Here is a 14,780-nt window from a genome sequence, read left to right as displayed (position 1 = left end):
TGTTGAAATAGGGTTTCGAAGGCACGAGAAAGGCGCCATCCCCGCTAAATGGATTTATTAGGGTTTAATTTTACAAACTTAGAGGTAAATTTATGATAAAATACCACTTGTTTTGGTGGGACTCGTATCCACGACTCCGTATCGCTAGTCCGATGCTTTAACCAAAAAGCCATTGAACAAGTTACGATTCTGTGGAACAGAAAGTCAATCTAGATTTAAAGCGCTACCCCAACTGGATCAATCTTTAACAACTTTATCTTTCGTGACCTACGAACAGCAAGTGTGAGCGAATTCTTTTTAGACTGTTGGCATTAGCAGTAACAATTTCAGGGAAAATTGACGGTTAAATTTCCGAAGAATTTCCCAAAGCTTTTATAGCTTGAAGCAATTTTCATTTTTTATGATTTTTTTTTAATCGTGAATTTTATTTTCCAATCAAATGTTAAAGAAATCGCCATAGTAGTTTTCAAGGGAATTACCAAAAAAAAAACTAATTACCGATTTTTTTTCAAATAAATTATCAGAGTGAAGCTTGAAGTAAATACCGCAAGAAAAAAAGGAATTAGAGAAAATATTTCTAATTTTCTGAGAATTTCCTAAAAAATGCTTTTGGAGTTTTTGTTTCAATTTCCTGATAATATCTTGGATGCATATTTAGAATTGAAATCAGAATTACTAAATTGTCGCAGAGATATTTTTTTTGGAAGAATTCGGACAAAAGTACTGTTGACGAAATTTCTGAAATAAAAAAAAATCCAGTAAGAATATTCCTGGAGATTTCTCTCTAATAAAAGATTCAGATGATTAAATGATCCATTAGTCGATGATTTCTTGACTATCGTTTGAGTTTATTTCACAACTATCAGTAAATTGAATAAATAGCAAACACACGTAGTATTTATCAAAATTGGTTTCTAGAGCTATTTTTACACAGAATCTCATTCATATAAAGTTCAATACGAATAATAAATCGTCCTTGAAATAATCTTCTTATGTTTCTGTATAGTCAAATCTGCTTTCTGTAATTCACACTAATCCTGCTCTAAGTGTTTTTACTAGAACTCTCCTTTGGCATACAAACACAATATATGCTCATGCACAAAAGAAGCAATTCGTCTATAACAAAAACCTACAATCAGACTTCTCTCTCCCTGTATACACACAACACACCGACCACGATAAAGCGTGTTCAAGAATAAACCCACTTCTAATCACTCCCACCCCCAGCTCCCATCACTTTCCCACAAATTGCTTTGGTCAAGGTCGCATATATTCATCCATCTACTCCTTGCCTTGCTGTTGCTAGAGCGTTCGTCTTCCTGTTATATTCCCGTCACGCCCGGAATACCGAGACGAAGCAAAACTTGACACCGGCGGTGACGAGGCGGTACGCCTTGCGCCGAAGAGAAAGGAAGGATATCCTACCACTAATTTCCTGTATTACATCGGTATACCCGGCCAGTCTAACGTTGATTTTCTCTTTTCTTTTCCCCTTCCCACAGATTCTTCATGGTGTTCACATGTTTGGCCTTAAGTGTCTTCTCAACTATTCAGGAATACGAGGATCAAGCAATCGCCATCTTATTCGTTATGGAAATTATCGTAGTTATATGGTTTTCGATCGAGTTCTTCCTACGGTGAGTATTGCTTTTCTAACTCATATTACTTGAAGCATGTATCCAATCCATCCGTGACTCAAATAGATATAAACGTTTACGTACATACGTATGTCACCAGCAGAGGGGTAAGACAGGGCTCTACGCCACACAGCCAGCAGCTGTAATTGAGCTGGTAAATTGCAGTCATTCATTGATTGGTTCGGTTGCGGCGGGCTCGCCTGGTGACCGACCGTAGGTGAACAAACGAAGGATGAATGGATGGACATAAATCATGAATTGTCGTACAGCTAATCAATAACTGATATTGGAGAGACAAAGCAACGCAATTATCAGCAGGTAGTTTTCATGTGTTCACAGCGACAAGTTGATTATGATGTTTTGTTTGCTCACGACAGGGCTGTTTGATTGTGTGGAAATAGTATTTTAAGGGTAAAACATGTGGATGTGTTGGGGGGTGGAAGCTCAGGTAAAATATTATCTCCTGGGCGCCCATTAAAAACACCACCCCCGGCGAAGACTGGCGCTCGAGCCTAGCTATTTAGCACTGTAGTTGGAGGAAATGCCAATGCAGAACCCGTAGCTTCCGGGAAGGTAAGCCCAGCTCCCTGGGTTAGTGGGTTGGTGTCTGGCCCTGCGAGCCAGCCGTAAAAAAGACTAGCACCGGAAAATCAACAAGAGAAGAATGCGAACCGATACCAATGGCGACGACCACAGCGACGAAAAGGGACTTGCGATTGGAAGCTCGGTACGTGGAACTGCAGATCTCTCAACTTCATCGGGAGCACCCGCATACTCGCCGATATACTGAAGGACCGCGGGTTCGGAATCGTAGCGCTGCAGGAGGTGTGTTGGACAGGATCTATGGTGCGAACGTTTAGAGGTAATCATACCATCTACCAGAGTTGCGGCAACACACGTGAGCTGGGAACAGCTTTTATAGTGATGGGCGACATGCAGAGGCGCGTGATCGGTTGGTGGCCGATCGACGAAAGAATGTGCAGGTTGAGGATCAAGGGCCGATTCTTCAACATTAGCATAATAAACGTGCACAGCCCTCACTCCGGAAGCACTGATGATGACAAAGACGCATTTTACGCGCAGCTCGAACGCGAGTACGACCGCTGCCCAAACCACGACGTCAAGATCATCATAGGGGATCTAAACGCTCAGGTAGGCCAGGAGGAGGAATTCAGACCGACGATTGGAAAGTTCAGCGCCCACCAGCTGACGAACGAAAATGGCCTACGCCTCATCGATTTCGCCGCCTCCAAGAACATGGCCATTCGTAGCACCTTCTTCCAGCACAGCCTCCCGTATCGTTACACCTGGAGATCACCACAACAAACGGAATCGCAAATCGACCACGTTCTGATTGATGGACGGCACTTCTCCGACATTATCGACGTCAGGACCTATCGTGGCGCTAATATCGACTCTGATCACTACCTGGTGATGGTTAAACTGCGTCCAAAACTCTCCGTTATTAACAATGTACAGTACCGGCGGCCGCCCCGGTACGATCTAGAGCGACTGAAGCAACCGGATGTCGCCACCGCATACGCGCAGAATCTCGAGGCAGCGTTGCCGGACGAGGGTGTGCTCGATGTGGCCCCTCTAGAGGACTGCTGGAGTACAGTCAAAGCAGCCATCGACAACGCAGCCGAGAGCACTATCGGGTACGTAGAACGGACTCGACGAAACGATTGGTTCGACGAGGAGTGCAGAGCGGTTCTGGAGGAGAAGGATGCAGCGCGGGCGGTAATGCTGCAGCATGGAACCCGACAGAATGTGGAGCGATACAGACAGAAGCGGAAGCAGCAGACCCGTCTCTTCCGGGAGAAAAAGCGCCGCCTGGAAGAAGCGGAGTGCGAGGAAATGGAACTGCTGTGCCGTTCACAGGAAACACCCAAGTTCTACCAGAAGCTCAACGCATCCCGCAAAGGCTACGTGCCGCAAGCCGAAATATGCAGGGATAAGGAAGGGAGCCTCCTGACGGACAAACGTGAGGTGATCGAAAGGTGGAAGCAGCACTTCGACGAGCACCTGAATGGCGAAGAGAATGTAGGCACGGAGGACCAAGGCAGCGGAGGAAATGACTATGTTGGTGCAGCAGAGGACGGGAACGAACCAACCCCCACGCTGAGGGAAGTTAAGGATGCCATCCACCAGCTCAAAAACAACAAAGCGGCTGGTAAGGACGGTATCGCAGCAGAACTCATCAAGATGGGCCCGGAAAAGTTGGCCACCTGTCTGCACCAGTTAGTAGTCAAGATCTGGGAAACCGAACAGCTACCGGAGGAGTGGAAGGAAGGGATAATCTGTCCCATCCACAAGAAAGGCGACAAGTTAATGTGTGAGAACTTTCGAGCGATCACCGTTTTGAATGCCGCCTACAAAGTGCTATCCCAGATCATCTTCCGTCGTCTTTCACCTAAAGTAAATGAGTTCGTGGGAAGTTACCAAGCCGGTTTCATCGACGGCCGGTCGACAACGGACCAGATCTTCACCGTACGGCAAATCCTCCAGAAATGCCGTGAATACCAGGTCCCAACGCATCACCTGTTCATCGACTTCAAAGCGGCATACGACAGTATCGACCGCACAGAGCTATGGAAAATTATGGACGAGAACAGCTTTCCCGGGAAGCTGACTAGACTGATAAGAGCAACGATGGACGGTGTGCAGAACAGCGTAAGGATTTCGGGTGAGCTATCCAGTTCATTTGAATCTCGACGGGGACTACGACAAGGTGATGGACTTTCCTGCCTACTATTCAACATCGCCCTGGAAGGTGTTATGCGACGAGCCGGGCTCAACAGCCGGGGTACGATCTTCACGAAATCCAGCCAATTTGTCTGTTTTGCGGATGACATGGATATTATTGCTAGAACATTTGGAACGGTGGCAGAACAGTACACCCGCCTGAAACGTGAAGCAGCAAAGGTCGGACTGGTGGTGAATGCGGCTAAGACAAAGTACATGCTGGTAGGTGGGACTGAGCGAGACAGGACAAGCCTTGCCAGCAATGTTACGATAGACGGGGATACTTTCGAGGTGGTAGAAGAATTCGTCTACCTCGGTTCCTTGCTAACGGCTGACAATAACGTGAGCCGTGAAATACGAAGGCGCATCATCAGTGGAAGTCGTGCCTACTATGGGCTCCAGAATAAACTGCGGTCAAAAAAGATTCATCCCCGCACCAAATGTATTATGTACAAGACGTTAATAAGACCGGTGGTTCTCTACGGACACGAAACATGGACGATGCTCGAGGAGGACCTGCAAGCACTCGGAGTTTTCGAGCAACGGGTGCTAAGGACGATCTTCGGCGGTGTGCAGGAGAACGGTGTGTGGCGAAGAAGGATGAACCACGAGCTCGCTGCACTTTACGGCGAACACAGTATCCAGAAAGTAGCCAAAGCTGGAAGGATACGGTGGGCAGGGCATGTTGCAAGAATGCCGGACAACAACCCTGCAAAGTTGGTGTTTGCTAACCATCCGGTTGGTACAAGAAGGCGTGGAGCGCAGAGAGCACGATGGGCGGACCAGGTGGAGCGTGATCTGGCGAGTGTTGGGCGTGTCCGAGGATGGAGAGCTGCAGCTGCAAATCGAGTATTATGGCGGCAAATTGTTGATTCAGTATTATCATGAATTTGATGTGCACTAAATAAATGAAAAATGACATGTGGATTACTTTATGCAGGGTATCGCGCCACTTGGGCGGTGGCTTCTATATTCGTCTGTTTTCCACTATAACTCAGTCAATTTTGAACCAATTGACTTGAAGTGTTGTACACGGGTAGATACTATACCTATCTCATCACATTCCAAAAGTTGTGTCAATGGTTCAAATTTGACTGAGTTATAGTGGAAAACAGACGAATATAGAAGCCACCACCCAAGTGGCGCGATTCCCTATAGGGGGTGGACAAAACGATCGGGGAAGGCAAAATTTTCACTTTTCAAAAATGATCAACTGCCCCAAACTGCTTTAAATGTCCGTGGCGTGTGAACACAGCTTGTTTAAACGTATCCATTTGAAATGGACCATTCAATGCATGCGTCCGAAAACTATGATATACCACCTGTTCTGCGCTCCTGACCGCAGGTGAACTGAAATTGATTGTTCCGGCTCTCGGCCATCGGTGACCGGTGCTGTCGGGTTTCATGGCCTAAGCACACGCGATTGTTCCGTAGGGGATTTCCAGGCCAAATATAGTCGCCACATCCCACAAAACTCTGCTGCCTCGCCGCCGCCGCCACCTACGCGACAGTGAAGGTGTTAAAATTCCCGAACAACAACTGGGCCGATATATGTATAGGAATTTTCCATCCGTTGTCATCCAATCTACCCACCCTACTCGTAAAAAGCTATTGCATCCTCACGGTGCGGAGGAACGATTAGTTTGCGAAAGTGACTACGTCAAGGGAAGGTGGTTGGCAGAACAAGAATGTTTTACGCCTCCCCCGGTGGACAGGATCGGTCAATGACGACAAACGACGACAGCGCACAGGCAATTCATTTCGCACAATTTGCCAATCATCAATCAATCAACTTGATATGTTGACTCGCCGGTGTCCCCACACAAGAAGTCGTTCAGTTATTCGTCCATCGTTTGGGAGTTTATCGCACCGGGAAAGATCACGAAAGATGGAAAGTGTCAGCTGAACTTCGGATGATGGATTATATGTCGAGTTGGTTAAGAGAACAAAACTGTCTTCAAAACTTTGCTGCAAATTTAAGCTTCAAAATGATTCTTTTTCCATTCATTGTTACACTTCGACCTATTTTTGCACCCACTTAAAAGAAATGGAAGAAAACCAATATACGGTAGTAAACTAGTTATGTGAAGTTTCAAATACTAGAACATATCGTTTCGGTTTCTCTTCTGCGTTCATTCTCATTCACGTTTCGGAATTCTACTTCCAGGTGGCACGATTTACATAACAGGTCATTTTCAACGAGATGTTTTTTAAATTGATATACTTACAATTGTCGGTTCAGCAGATTCATGTGAAAATTAACTGTCATTAGACATTTGAAGAAATTTAAGACACAATTTTTTGTTAACTGGCAACACTGCTGTAGACGCATTTGCTTCGAAATTTGCGTCATATTCACTTACCTTTCCTTACCTTACCGGTCAGACTAAGGCCTGAGATTCCTCTGATGTACGTATGAGTCGTTTCCAGTCTACTCGGTCCATGGCTGTGTGTCTCCAATTCCGCACTCAGCGAAGGGTCCGCAAATCGTCCTCCACTTGATCGACCCCCCTAGTTCGCTGAGCACCGCGTCTTCTTGTACCGGTCGAAACTCTCGAGAACCATTTTAGTCGGGTTACTATCCCACTGGCGTAGCCACGGGGTGGAGGGTGCCTTTTATTTATTTTTTTTTTTCATAATTTTAAGGACAGATTTATCATTGAAAAGAATCAACACGGAATAATTTGTTTTTTTTTTTTTTTTGTGCCAAAGCTATGGTTTGCGGAAGTCTACACTGGAAGTTTCTCCATTTATAAAAATCTTCGGGATTTTTTTAAATGCCACAGGAATTTAGCTTTGAATTTTTAAGAGATTTCATTAGGATGCCTTCCAAACACTTTTTTGTAGGATCCCTCCTGGCATGGCAAATATTATTTTAAGAATTCAATTTCGTACAAAACCAAAAACAAAGAATAAAAATAAAAAATAAAACTTTTAGGATTCCGCATTGATACCCTTAAAGAATCCTATCAGGAATCCCACAAGCCGAAGACTCCAAAAAATATCTGCAAAAACAAGAAGTTTCATGAAAAGTTTTTTTTTTTTTGAAAAAATAATTTCAGAAGGAATTGTTCTGGAATTTCTGTAAGGTTTCCTCAAGACTTCTATTACGCATACACATACAATAAGAATTTCCTCCAAGAATGTAATGGGAAATTTTTCCAATGTTTTAATTAAAACATACTTAGAGTATCGTAAATGCGATAGTTTCAGGAATTGTTTATTGGGAGTGCGATTCGATCTCAGGTCCTTGGCGTGATAGTCACGTGCTTTAATCATCACACCAGGTCCGCTCCACATCTGATTTTTTTCACAGAAACTAACACTCAGTATTTTTTACAAATTATCCAAATAATTACAAAATGTCTTGATATTTCTAAAACAAAACCCAGCAAAAGGTTTTTATAATAAATCTTTTTGGAATTTAATTTTAAGGGATTTTCCTGTGAGTCCTCAAGACTTTTTTGCAAGTGTTAAAAAGTTAAACTATTTAGAGTCTACTCTTTCAGTTCATGTACACTTTATTCCCAGAGATGTTTATAAGTTTTTCATAGAATATCAAATTCATAGAATACATCATTGAATATTTAATTTAAAATTCCTTCAGAATCTTCTCCTGAGATTCCTCCGGGAACTCCTGTTGGAGGAAAACCAGAAGGAAATTGCTTGAATACTTCCTCAAAGAAATCCTGTAAGAACTTCATGTAAGAATTGCTCAGAAAACCTCCAAATAAACTATGGGAGGATGTCTAGTAGAAACATCTGAAAGGATTCCAGAATGAACTTCTGGTGGAATTCTAGAAGGATCTGCAGGAATTCCAAACGGAACTGTTGGAGGAAACCAATAAAGAAATTCTTAGATGAATCCTGTAAAGAGTACCTAAAGAAATTCCGGTAGCAGTTTCTGAAAGAGTTCCAGTAGAACTTCCCGGAAGAATCATGACAAGGAATAGGAATCCTTTAAGAAGTTACCAAAGAAATCCAAGCAGAGTTCCTGAAAAAATTCCTGACAGAGCCAAAAGAAATTCTCCGAATTTTTGAAGCAATCCTAGAAATAGTTGCTGATAGAATCCCGGAAGGAGCTTTTAAAAAGAATCCCGGAGATGTTTTTGGAGGAATACTGAAAGAAAATCTTGTAGGATTCCTAAAAGGATCTCAGAAAGTATCCCTGCAGAAATGCCAGAAGGAACTTCGGGAAGAATGTCGCATGAAATTCCTGGAAGAAATCGCAGACTGAATTTTTGGAAGGATGTTTCTGTATCTTGGAAGACATTCCTGACGCAATCCTCGAGAGAACTCCTGGATGATGATGATGATGATGATGATGATGATGATGATCGTGAGAGGAGTTCATAGAGGAACATCTTATGAATCTCGGAAAGGATCCCAAAGGGAACTTGTGAAATAATTTCAAAACCAAACCAATAAATTTGTGGAGAAACCACGGGAGAAATTCCCAGAGGACTCTCAGATAAAAAATGCAAGGTTAATCGTAGATTCCTGGAGATCTCGGAATTAATTTTAAGATAAGTTTCGTAAGGAATTTTGAAATAATTTAGGAACTCTTGAGGTAATCTCAGAAAATATTTCTTAAAATATCCCGGAAAATTCTCCAGAAAAATCTAGAAAGTTCTTCCTGGAGAAATCCTGTCAAGAGCTTTTAAAGGAATCTCAGGAGATACTGCTGGAAGAACACCAGAGGGAACTAATGAAGAAATTCACAATCCCTGGAAGAATCTCATCAAGAACTCCCTGGAAATCCCACAAGAAATGCCTGCAGGAGCCCTGGAAACTCGAAGGATTTCTTGGAGGAATCTCGGATGGAATTCCTATGGAAGCACAGAAGGAAATCCTGGAAGGGTGCTATCGTGCCGTCATAAAGGCATAAATCAGTAAATTTTTCCACACATACACAAACGCCACATGTTGAATTAAATCAAACCACCCATGAAAATCTGGAAAAAAAATTTAGTCCGAATCGTAAACAAATATCTTGGAAACCGCGGCATGTAGTGCGCTATAGAGACGCACCCCGCTAATTAACTAGTATGAGAGTCATCCTTTCCAAGGGAAGAGACATCTGAGACCTTGTTAAAAATCTTCCCCAGTCCCAAAAACGCCTAAACGCCCACATACAAATTTTCACGCCAACTGGTTTAGTAGTTTCCGAGTATTTTTTATATAAAAAGATTTTGATGAAAATTCTCCTAGAATGTTACATGCAAACTGCAACGATCCTGCCAAGAATCCTTTGAGGATCACATGTGAATTTAATGTAAAAAACTCAAACAATACTCCCTTAATTCTTTTGAGACCAATACAGACTGTTTAAAAATTCGACTACAAGAATTCGAGAAGTCCAGAGATTTATTCAAAGTCCACCAGAGAATGATTCAAATATTATTCCACAGATTCTAATGAAACATCATTCGATCCATCGTCGTCTTAATCAATCGTATCAATTAGTCTGGGAATCCGTATTCTTGCATAATCTGCCATAGCTGTTCTCGATCGATTGTATCATACGCCGATTTGAAATCGATGAACAAGTGATGTGCGTTGTATTCGCGGCATTCCTGCAACACCTGGCAGATGGCGAACATCTGCTCCGTTGTAGCGCGGTCATCCATGAATCCAGCCTGATATTGCCCCACGAACTTTCTTGCAATCGGTGATAGACAGCGGCATAAAATTTGTGAAAGTATCTTGTAGGCAGCGCTCAGTAGTGTGATCGCGCGACAGTTGGCGCAATCCAACTTGTCGCTCTTTTTGTAGATGGGACACACGATACCTTCCATACTTTCCTCTGGTAATACTTCTTCCTCCCAAATCTTGGTAAAGACCCAGTGTAGTGCTCTCACCAGTGCTTCTCCACCGTATTTAAGAAGCTCGCTTGGTAGTTGAAATGCTCCAGTGACTTTGTTGTTTTTGAACCACCCAACCTCCTCTTCAATCTTTTGGAGGTTATGGGCTGGATGTCTTTCCTCCGGCGCACGTACTCCCAGATCTGTTACCACGCCACCGCACACCTTCTTAGTAAACAGACGCTCGGGTCGTACCTCCTCAATCTAGCTGAAGTCAGAAGGACAACAGTACCCAAGCTGGACTATCAGCTAAGCACACAACTCTTAGCAGGTGGTATTTGTCAGCGATTGACCCGACAGGTAGGAGCTCGTGAGGACCAGAGCTTATGTTGACACTCCCTGTCGTCTCACTATTTTGCAGCCCATTTATGGTATTTTGCAACCTATCAATTTTTGTATATGTAACCTTGCTACCATTTTCTGATTAGGACTTATACAGCATTGTATTAAAAACTGTAAAAAAAATAAAATTATTATTTAGAAACGGTTAAGTTCCCTGAAAGCTTTTGAACAAAAAATGTGGCATTATCGCATCATTGGCGTCCTTAAACAATAATGCCTAAATTATCCACTGTTTGAACCGAAAACATAACATTATTGCAGAAAAAACGATCATGTTGACTCGTCCTGATATATACACTATTTATAAGAAAAAAAAAAAAAATAATCCACGATTATAATTCATTACGAAACCTTTTCCATCCTCCATTACAGACTATGGTCATCAGGATGCCGGTCACGATATCAAGGAGCCGTCGGAAGGCTGAAATTTTTAAAACGGCCTTTTTGTATCATAGGTAAGCCACTGACTGCTGCAGCCCACCAAACAAATGATGTTGTGCAATGCAACTAAGCTGGGAGCCAATTAACTGAATCACCACTTCTCTTCTGTTCTTCTCTCTTTCCCTGTGATGCACGCCGCGCCCCACCACCGGCAGATATAGTTACGATAATAGCATCGATAGTGGTACTTGTGATGGGAACATCCGGCCAGGTCTTTGCTACGAGTGCATTGCGTGGCCTACGGTTCTTCCAGATCCTGCGCATGGTGCGGATGGACCGACGTGGTGGCACGTGGAAACTGCTAGGGAGCGTCGTTTATGCTCATAGACAAGTAAGTACACCGACCGACCGACCGACCGACCAGCAACAACGGGTGGCCAGTCCACAGTGCACATAGTTGTGCCCGGGCCAGTCAATCAGTAAAACACCGATGCGAACAAACGAACGAACCGTTTTCTTCTGGCTGCGTTCCTCTGATGATGACCACCAGCGAGATCTATACCTAGACCCATATGTTCCTTCCCAGTATCGATTTCTTGCTTGAAGCCTCCATTGCTCAGGGCGTCTGCTATCGGCATTTATTGCTGGAGTACTGCTGAAGGCAGCAGAATAGAAAGCACTGTACGTGCTCCAATAATGGCCCAAAGATATCATTATGTCATCGAAAATGGAAGCAAATGTGAAAAATAGAAAAGTGTACCCACAGCATAACCAAGCAACAACGGCACGATTGTGGGCACCTCAGGCAAACGCTTTCTGGTGGTCTGAGATGTCGCGTCGCCGACACACATTCACATGTTGATCTTCGTCGTGTTTTTTCTTGTTTCCAAAGAACGTTATTGGCAAACTGATTCCAAGTGGAAAATCGAAAAAGTCATCACATTACTCGCTGGCATTGCTGGCATTGCTTTGCTGACAGCTTAAGCACGCGACAGATGAATGGCGTTCAAATAGTGTTGTCTGGAAGAAAGTCGAGAGCTGGCATGATGTACGTCTTTGTTGGGAAGCAAGTGAGAACGATATCTTGCTGCTCTATATTTGTTGAAATACAGTATAATGTTTCGTTATACAGGATCATTTTTAAGCCCATACTACTTGAAACATTTGTTCAACATAATTTTGATACAAGAGTTGCATCACTGCCTTTATTATATTCAAGTATGTTTGAGACACATTCAACCCATTTCAATGGCTGAAAAAGTTAGTTTTAGTAACTTGTTGTATTAGTTATTAACTGAGATATTCCTTTGCCGATGCCCAAGAAGGTCTAGCCAATTTTCATTACAAATATATATCCTAGGTCGCCCGGAAACCATTTAGCATGGTCTTATTCAATACTTATTTGTTCACCGATTCAATTCTAAGTTATGATAGTATAATAATCTTGAGGTTCACAAAATCATGCTGGACCAATAGTTGAATTATGAATGATCTTAGTCTGGTCTAGTGTAGTATGAATACTTTCATACCGCAATGTTATTTGTGCAACATTGTAATATATTAAAAGCCATTGCTTGCTTTGATTGCGTCGCATGAATTATCATTCGTTGCGAACACAAGCATATGCAAGTTAGCATAATTTGATCACCCTAAGTCGACGACCGACCAAGCGTTCTTCATGGATCTCAATTCAATCAGACAATAAAACATACGACATTCGTATTTTAACCAAAGAACCAGTGGCAGTCATTCTTTCATATAACATGGCGACCGTGACAGTACCATACTACATTAGTATACACTAACACAGTCAGTACATGAGAAAATCCTAAAAATTACAGATTTCGTACAAGAATGGGCTTGGTGGTCTACCGCTATCAATTACACAAGGTCCTGGGTTTAATCCCTGGTCAGTCCCTTTCCTCCTACTTTGTATCTTTCTGTATACCTTCTCTCTCCTCTATACACATACAACTTATGTATATTCACATGTTCATAGCCATCAGTAGAACTGAAACGTGTTGACGAGGCCGTTCCCCTTTCTTCCATATTTCACAGCACAGTGTCAATCTATCAAATAACTTCCACGAGCTATACAATCAGGCGAACTGTGCCGCATTATCTTCAAATTGATAAACACTAATCTTTCACCTTACACTTGGCATCCTCACACCAATGTGTGAACCCTTTACCAATCCCACCAACACTCCGAAATTTGCATGAATTTGTGCAGACGCAGAGGTATATTCGGTCTGCTGTGGATACAAACGGTTGCAATCATCACTTCCATTTTCTTCCCTTCATTGACATACAACCAGACGTTACAGGCGCCATCGTCGCCTAAAAATAGAAGATCCCCAACCCTCACACACTGAGGATGCCTGCTAATTGCTTGATAGAAATCTCATTGCACAATGGCCCGACAGCCATATTTAAGTGGTAAAAAAATAATTACGCCAAAACTATTAGTTTAAGCTATACGCTGTCTTCGCTCGGGTAAGATTCTTCATATTATTTTAACATTTTTTTTTTCCAAAAATGTGAAATTAGGGTGATTCTCAAGATCACAAGTTCAACTTTTTATTGTGTCCATATAGAGAAATAAAACGTTCTACAAAATTGAAAATCACTTGATTCTTAACAACTTTGCCGAAAACCCCCATACCCGAGCAGAGGGGAATATCAAACTAATAACTATAAAATCACATAATCTGTTTTTATATCTTGTTTTGTTATTATTAACTTATCAAGGCATAAGTTTTCCATAACATGTTTTGTTTGACAATCTTATTTTGTTATGATCAAGCTATTGATATACACCCATAAAATAATATTTTAATCATATGTTTTGTTATGGAACAAATTTTATTATTATACTATTGAGAGTGTACAAATATTTAATAAACAATAGCACAACAATAACAAGTTTTGAAATTGAAACTACATCATTCAAGATTTTGTTAACAACCCATTGTTTACAGCATACCGTGCGTATGATTTAATTAGTTGCTCTAATTAGGACTGAACGAGCATTTCAGTTTATTATTTTGTAAACACTTCGATAATTATTACCTGTTTTATGTTCCTTTTTTAGTATTTAGTTACGTAAACTGTAGTGCATAATTGGTCGGACGAACGCCGATTTTCATACAAAACGGCCATGTTTGAGATGCTGTAACTATGGTTTGCTTTGATGGATTGAGCTGAATTTTTGACACGGAACTACTAATATGCAGAATTTTACGTGTACAAAGTACAAAATGTTTTCATTCACGTGACAAGGCGTTGAAAAATGTGCAAAAGTGATCGGACAGCGGTATCTCTTTGATTTACACGCGTGCCGCTGTCCGAACTTTTACTATGTGACATTAAACTAATCATAACTAATTTTGCTTTCGAATTGTTATCAATAACTTTCAAATAACAGCATTTGTTATTGAAATATTTCCCAAATTTATTGTTATTATGTTGTTATCGAACTAACAAATCATGTTATTAAATTGGTCTTCCAGGAACATTTTTTTGTTATGATTTATGTTATTTTGCCGCTTATGACAGCTATGTTTATAACATAATTTGTTATGTTAATAACATGAAAATAACTTATTTCATTACTCAGTTATTTTGCCAAAATAACACCTTTTTTATGCTGTTGTTATTCCCTTCTGCTCGGGAAATATATGATGAATAATAACAGAACAGTAACAAGTTCACAAATTTCCTGTTATTAAGTTGAAATTGGTCTAACAAAACATGTTATTGAATGAATCTTCCAGGAACATTTTTTTGTTATGATATTTGTTATTTTGCC

General features: G+C 41.7%; 1 protein-coding gene across 10 annotated transcripts in view; it reads left to right on the top strand.

The window, feature by feature from the left end:
- The window catches only part of LOC109622630 (potassium voltage-gated channel subfamily KQT member 1), a 601,129-nt gene that overhangs the window by 200,086 nt on the left and 386,263 nt on the right, over nt 1-14,780 (top strand). For all 10 annotated transcript variants that reach the window (XM_062852911.1, XM_062852912.1, XM_062852913.1 and 7 more), the window contains exons 4-6: nt 1,503-1,637; nt 10,961-11,043; nt 11,185-11,360. In XM_062852911.1, coding sequence (XP_062708895.1) covers nt 1,503-1,637; nt 10,961-11,043; nt 11,185-11,360 — 394 coding nt within the window. The remainder of the gene's footprint in view (nt 1-1,502; nt 1,638-10,960; nt 11,044-11,184; nt 11,361-14,780) is intronic.

This window comes from Aedes albopictus, chromosome 2 (assembly GCF_035046485.1).
Source record: "Aedes albopictus strain Foshan chromosome 2, AalbF5, whole genome shotgun sequence".
NCBI classification, from domain to species: domain Eukaryota; kingdom Metazoa; phylum Arthropoda; class Insecta; order Diptera; family Culicidae; genus Aedes; species Aedes albopictus.
This window is presented reverse-complemented; position numbering and strand designations above follow the sequence as displayed.